The 7,338-nt window shown below is 37.5% G+C and overlaps 1 protein-coding gene across 5 annotated transcripts in view; it reads left to right on the forward strand.

Moving 5' to 3' along the window:
* Positions 1–7,332, forward strand: part of greb1 (growth regulating estrogen receptor binding 1) — a 35,608-nt gene extending 28,276 nt beyond the window's left edge. For 2 of the 5 annotated variants that reach the window (XM_014025024.1, XM_014025025.1), the window contains 10 exons: positions 799–954; positions 1,058–1,194; positions 1,283–1,444; positions 2,096–2,300; positions 2,407–2,569; positions 2,674–2,792; positions 2,992–3,224; positions 3,432–3,632; positions 6,041–6,179; positions 6,995–7,332. In XM_014025024.1, coding sequence (XP_013880478.1) covers positions 799–954; positions 1,058–1,194; positions 1,283–1,444; positions 2,096–2,300; positions 2,407–2,569; positions 2,674–2,792; positions 2,992–3,224; positions 3,432–3,632; positions 6,041–6,179; positions 6,995–7,158 — 1,679 coding nt within the window. In that variant the 3' untranslated portion in view covers positions 7,159–7,332. The remainder of the gene's footprint in view (positions 1–798; positions 955–1,057; positions 1,195–1,282; positions 1,445–2,095; positions 2,301–2,406; positions 2,570–2,673; positions 2,793–2,991; positions 3,225–3,431; positions 3,633–6,040; positions 6,180–6,994) is intronic. The other 3 variants (XM_014025026.1, XM_014025028.1, XM_014025029.1) reach the window with 3 other exon arrangements.
* The last annotated feature ends 6 nt before the right edge of the window (positions 7,333–7,338 follow it).

Genomic DNA, 7,338 nt, shown 5'->3' on the forward strand with positions numbered 1-7,338 from the left:
CTCTACTGTTATTTTGTGGGTCAAAGGCTGAAAAGTTTGGGAACCACTGCACTTTGGTTCTCAAAGTTGGGCTTGGGACCCAATTATGGGTCATGAAGCACCTTGGATAATCTCCAGAAATCAACTTAAAGAGTAATAAAATAATTGCTGATGTAATATTTTCCCTATAACTATTAAAAAAACACAAAATACGTATAAATAAGTATTTATATTTGTGTACAAGCTGTTTAGATTGTCAAAAAAGCCTGTGTTTTTAGGGTTATTAACAAAGTTTGTGTACTCAGACCAGTAATATTTGGGGTCACAAGTTTTTGACATGAATATTGTGGGTCAGATGATAAAAAGTTTGGGAACCACTGCTCTAGGGAAACACTTTTTTGAAGATGTTCTTGATAAAACAATTGACTGTTAGTAACTCAGTCTCAAATGTTTGCATCTGTTTAATCAGATGTCATATATTATAAACCTCTGTATAACCATGTTAATATTTTTGTAGTACAAAGTACAGTAAATGTTTTTCTGATTTTATCAAAATTTGAACATTTTTGTTTCGGGCAGGTAACTTTTCATGTCAGGCAGGTAACATTTGTTGTCACCTGCCCTGTCGGGCAGGTAAACATAAAATCTTGTCGAACCCTGTTAATAACTGAGACTTTTCAATGAATTTTCTTAATTGTCATTTTTATACATTTTCTAATTTCATTTACTGAGCTTTTATCAAGCTTTGTCCTGATATTCTTCTTTGTTGCTGTAAATTCATATCAGATGGATACGTTTTAACATGTGTTGTGGATGTAGGTGCCCAGGCAGAAGGGGTACAGTTCCATCCACCTAGTTCTTCATGGCCCAACATAGAAATCATGAAGAAAATACCCTTTGACTACACCAACCATGATGCTAAATATGATGACATCAGCACTATATATTGCCCTGGATTTAAACCACGTACTGATGGTAAACAAAAGGAAAATAACAAAAATGACTATCACGCTTTAGTTCAGAAGTTATTCTTTTTTTATTTATTATCATCTCGTTTTTCCTCCTTTGTGACATGAAGGAAACCCTGTGTGGCAGGAGGATGTGTACCTGCGTAGGCGGACGACTAGAATCAAGCTCTCTAAGTATGCAGCCTACAACACCTATCATCACTGTGAACAGTGTCATCAGTACTTGGGCTTCAACCCCAGATACCAGGTCAAAAAGCTGCACTCACACAATAGAGAAAATTACTATTTTGGTGCTTCTGAACTGTAAATGAAAGTTGCCTCGTGTCGTAACTCAGATGTTTGAGTCAACGCTGCATGCCTTCACATTCACTCACCTGCTGCTCGGAGAAGATATTCAGCTCTACTTCATCATCCCGAAATCTAAAGAGCAATACTTCAGCTTCAGCCAACCAGGAGGCCAACTGGAGAGCTTGAGGTTGCCTCTTGCTTCTGACTGGGTGAGTCAATCATCAGCAAAAACCTAAAGCACTGAATCACACCTATGAACATTTCCATTGTATTCACATACTGATTTAAAATAAAATTTACATTTGCTTATGCTAGATGACATCAGTAAAATATGGTGGATCTCGCTGCACCCACACCGAAAGAGTTCAAATCAGTACAGCAAGATTTCACACGAATAGTAAAACATAATTAAAAAAGGAATTTATGAAAGTTTCAATTAAAAGCTTGAAAGTTTTTATGCTATTTTACATATAATATGTATTTTTTGTTGAAAATTTGCTGTTACAGACTATCTTTGCTATCATTTTCTGTGTTGACAACAACTCCTGGTTGCTCCACTAGATGGGGCAATAATTAACTCTCTGGCTCAAACTGTTTTGACTTGCCAGTAATGCTTGAATAATCTTGTGAAAATAATTTAAGTAAAATAAAGTAATGAACCGATATTTTCTGCTTGTTCACACCAGTCAGAAGTCTTCTGCTTTTACCACATTCTTATCTACCATAAAAAAAGACAGTATGATACATTTTTACATCACCTGACACTTGTCTAGAAAACTCAAAAATGATGGAGTTTTATTTTACGGACAATATTTCAAGAAAATATATTTTTTACAACAACATTCATTCATTCATTCCAGAACCCAGAATGCATCAAAAGTCCAATCTTCACTCCGACCACCGGCCGTCACGAGCATGGTCTGTTTAACTTGTATCATGCTATGGATGGAGCGTCACACCTCCACATCCTGGTGGTTAAAGAGTATGAGATGGCTGTTTACAAGAAGTACTGGCCCAACCATATCATGCTGGTGCTGCCCACTGTCTTCAATGGAGCTGGTATAGGTGTGTCACTGCTGGTTGCCAGACTTGTGTTTTATTATATATATATATATTTAGTTATTTAGTTGTTGATTTTCATTACTCTAAACAACCCCTGATGTTTTTGCAGGTGCTGCTCACTTCCTGATTAAAGAGCTTTCTTATCACAACCTGGAGTTGGAGCGCAGTCGGCGCTCAGATGGAGGAAGTCCTGCAGTTGATGTTTGGCCCTTCATCATCCTCTCTGATGACTCCTGTGTTATGTGGAATGCAGTGGACCTTGATAAACAGAGGTGAAGGGCAGATTAGGTGTTGCTTTTATAAAGAGTGATATTAAGATGTTATGTAATCTCTTTTGTGTTGGATTTATGAAAGTCTTTATTTATTTGTTTTACAGTTGTCCGGTGGACCATGGTGTGTCACTGAAACAGGTCTTACAGCACATGGAGGCCTGCCCAGATTTAACCCACTTTGGCCTTTGTGGGATCAGAAAGTGGAGCAGCTCTGGACTTACAGGTCTCCACTCTTAAAAAAACATATTTTCATTTAATCATCTTTTTTATCAGTTTTCTAAAATTCTAAAAGGCTGTATAATTATTTGAACTAGTTTTTATACACAAACTAAGAATGTTGTTTAAAAAATGTCATACAAACAAACCTTTCTAGGTTTTTATTATTGTAATTTTACAATATTTATTTTTTACTGCTGGGCAAGGTTTCAAACAGTGGGAGCCTTTCTCCAGAGGTCACCTTTACGATTTCCTCTTCCTCAACGTTGACCGGAGTCAGAATGTTCACTACAACCAGAACCGCTTCACCTGTCACGATGTGGACTTCACACTGAGGCTGCACAGCGCAGGGCTGCTCGTCTGCAAGTTCAACAACTTCAGCGTCATGAAGAAGCAGATCGCCATCGGCGGATACAAAACATTCATTATCAAAACCAAGGTAGAGGTTTAAAAATGATAGGATTTGCTTGTGGATTCATCTGTACCTTGTCACAAGTTTTAAACTGCTGAGATAAAAAAAACATTTTGTTTTGTACTTTGTTGATATTTTAGACTAGCCATCTAATATTAAACAAGTAATGAATCAAAAGATGAACCTGTGGTCATGAACTCTGAATAAGGGTCAGTGATGGTGGTTTTTCTTCAGATGACAGATGTTTCCACCTCAGTGGGACCCTCACAGTACATCTGTGCTCCTGACAGCAAGCACCTTTTCTTGGCTACACCAGCTCAGCTCCTTCTGGAAAAATACCTGCAGCACACCAGCCAGAAACTGTTTCCACTCAGCACCAAGAACTACACACACCCCGTTCTGACCGTAGACTGCTACCTCAACCTGGGGCCTGAGGTACAGAAACATGGTCAATCACACAAATGATCACATGAAATTGCACCTTGTTACAGTGGGCCTTGTGAAAGGATTCACCCCCTTTGAACTTTTCAATCTTTTCATTTCAGGCTTCAAACGTAAAAATATAAATTTAAAAAACATTTGTGAGGAATCAAAAACAAAGGGGACACAATCGTGAAGTGGAACAAAATTTATAGGATATTTTAAACTTTTTTAACAAATAAAAAACTGAAAAGTGGGGCGTGCAATATTATTCAGCCCCTTTACTTTCAGAGCAGCAAACTCACCCCAGATCTTCAGTGAGGATCTCTGATCCAATGTTGTCCTAAATGACTGATGATGATAAACAGAATCCACCTGTTTGTAATCAAGTCTCTGTATAAATGCACCTGCTCTGTGATAGTCCCAGAGTTCTGCTTAAAGTGCAGACAGCCTTATGAAGACCAAGGAAAACACCAGGCAGGTCCAAGATGCTGTTGTGGAGAAGTTTAAAAAGCCAGATTTGGATACAAAATATTTCCCAAGCTTTAAACATCTCAAGGAGCACTGTGTGAGCGATCATATTGAAATGGAAGGAGTATCTGACCACTGCAAATCTACCAAGACCCGGCCGTCCCTCTAAACTTTCATCTGGAACAAGGAGAAGACTGATCAGAGGTGCAGCCAAGAGGCCCATGATCACTCTGGATGAACTGCAGAGATCTACAGCTGAGGTGGAGAGGAGAGTCTGTCCGTAGGACAGCAATCAGTCGTACACTGCACAAATCTGGCCTTTATGGAAGAGTGGCAAGAAGAAAGCCATTTCTCAAAGAAATCCATAAAAAGTCTTGTTTAGTGTTTGCCACAAGCCACCTGGGAGACACCAAACATGTGGAAGAAGCTGCTCTGGTCAGATGAAACCAAAATCTAACTTTTTGGCCAAAATGCAAAACGATATGTTTGGCGTAAAAGCAACACAGCTCATCACCCTGAACGCAGCATCCCCACTGTCAAACATGGTGGTGGCAGCATCATGGTTTGGGCCTGCTTTTCTTCAGCAGGGACAGGGAAGATGGTTAAAATTGATGGGAAGATGGATGGAGCCAAATACAGGACCGTTCTGGAAGAAAACCTGTTGGAGTCTGCAAAAGACCTGAGACTGGGATGGAGATTTATCTTCCAACAAGACATAAAGCAAAATCTACAATGGAATGGTTCACAAATAAACATATCCAGGTGTTAGAATGGCCGAGTCAAAGTCCAGACCTAAACCCAATTGAGAATTTGTGGCAAGATCTAAAAACTGCTGTTCACAAACGCTCTCCATCCAACCTCACTGAGCTCGAGCTGTTTTGCAAGGAAGAATGGGCAAGAAATTCAGTCTCTCCATGTGCAAAACTGATAGAGACACACCCCAAGCAAGTTGCAGCTGTAATCGCAGCAAAAGGTGGCGCTACAAAGTATTAACGCAAGGGGGCTGAATAATTTTGCACGCTCTATTTTTCAGTTTTTTATTTGTTAATAAAAGTTTAAAATATCCAATAAATTTACTTCCACTTCACAACTGTGTCCCACTTGTTGATTCTTCACCAAAAATTTAAAATTTTATATCTTCATTTGGGCTGTGAAATTAATCGAGTTAACTCTGATTAATTTTAGTGCTGCATAGATTAAAATTTTAATCACGTTTAAATTTACAACCACTTTACTGTGGCTGAATATGTAGGTTTGTATATTACAATGCACTCAGTGTATTCCAGGTCATGTTTGTAAATGAGAAGTGGTTCTCAAACAGTTTACCTGGATAAATAAAGAATAAATACGTGTAACACATTATGTACAGTTTTTTTTCTTTTTGTCTTCTTATGGCTTATTTTATTTTATTTATTTATGTTTTGCTGACAACTGTGACCTTAGTGTCTATCTTTCATTCCTCATGTCGTACTCATTTGGAATGAAAATCCTTGAATTCTTGATTTAACCTCATTATTCTGCACAAATTTTAACTGATAAATATGTTTGGGGCATTTTTTAGGTCCAAATTTCTGTTGTTTTTGTGCAATCGAGATGATATTTTCATGATTTATTATTGTTGTATGTATTTTTAAGCACCATTTTTTAAAATAAAGACATTAATAAATAACTCAAGTAATTTATTTTACCAATATGCAATAAAGTTTTATATTAAGTTTAAGATTAATCGTGATTAATTCACAGCTACCTTGGAATTAATAGATTAAAAATTTTTAATCATTTGACAGCTCTAAACTTTATGTTTGAAGCCTGAAATGTGGCAAAAGGCTGAAAAGTTCAAGGGGGCCGAATACTTTCGCAAGGGACTGTAATTTGTAGTATTTTAACATTTTTTAAAAGCAAGTCTGGGTCCACGTTCGCTTACGTTTCATCATATTTCTCTCCTCCTGCAGGTGACAGTGTGTTTTGTGAGCGCCAGGCCTCATTCTGTCAACATCAGCACCACAGGTTTGTTGTTCAGTGGCCTCCTCCTCTGCTTTCCTGACACGTTTGTGACCTCTGAGTTCCTGAAGAAGTTCACGTTTCTTAAAGGTACAGCACAAGAAAATAGTTTTGAAGGTGACCCTTGAGAAAACATTTTTTCCAAAATAAATTTGCAGATCAGTTTTTACACGATCTCACAATCATTTTTCTGAGTGTTTGAAAGTCTTTCTGCACATGAAGCTTTTTATTTTTACTATGAGGTCATGGTCCAAATGAATAATCAAGAAACACAAAAATAACGTCTGTGTATGCAGTGTGTAACTGTAGCATTAACTAATAATTATATGAAGCTTGTTCCTATTTATTTATCCTTTATATGTATCAATACAGCTAATAAAAAATAAAATAACACTTTTAAAGTTATTTTGACATATTCTAAGGGTTTATAATCCCATTTAATAGTAAGAAATTTCATCTGATTTGTTAAAACTCTTCATATCACATATAAAAATAACTAATTTTCTTACAGTTTAAATTATTACTCAATATTTGAAATAAGTTAAGACAAAACCTACTTCAAATCTTGTAGTAAGCAAGTAAGTAAAATTTTATATAGAGAGCACTTTTCATAGAAATGACTTAAAGTGCTGTACAACACACAAAATACAACAGTGCAACAATAAACAATAAACATCACAGAACCATCAAATATTTCCATCCCCAAAAAATGGATCAGTAACAATATTTTCCCATTAATTTTGTTTTCACTGGTGTTTTGTCCTGCCTTTTTTTTCCATCTCTAAGTAGCAGTGTCTCCGCTGCCTTGGTTCACGATGAAATCTTGTAGATGATTTAGCTGGTAATTAAAACTTGCCGGACGTCCCTGTCCTGGTTTAAATGTCTCCTGGTGTGCCTCCCTGTAGGTGCCACCCTGTGTGTGATCAGCGCAGATCGCAGCTCGCTGAGGCAGACCGTGGGCAGACTGGAGCTGGAGGAGCAGTGGAGGTTCAGGCTCAGCGACGAGTTCCAGACCGCCAACGCCAAAGAGGATCGACCGCTCTTCTTCCTCACAGGAAAACATATCTGACTCAGAACAATTATACACAAAGACTCACAGAGGGGACTGAAAACACTTTGCTCTCTAATGTGGGGCAAAGGTGTGCTTTTCGAGACTTGTTGAAGAAATGACTGAAGATTAAAGGGATCACCGATTAGTTGAAACATTAGACTTTATTTGATAAACATTTATTTTAACTGTAAAATAAAG

The sequence above is a fragment of the Austrofundulus limnaeus genome, unplaced genomic scaffold, assembly GCF_001266775.1.
Source record: "Austrofundulus limnaeus strain Quisiro unplaced genomic scaffold, Austrofundulus_limnaeus-1.0 Scaffold452, whole genome shotgun sequence".
In the NCBI taxonomy this organism is placed as follows: Eukaryota; Metazoa; Chordata; class Actinopteri; order Cyprinodontiformes; family Rivulidae; genus Austrofundulus; species Austrofundulus limnaeus.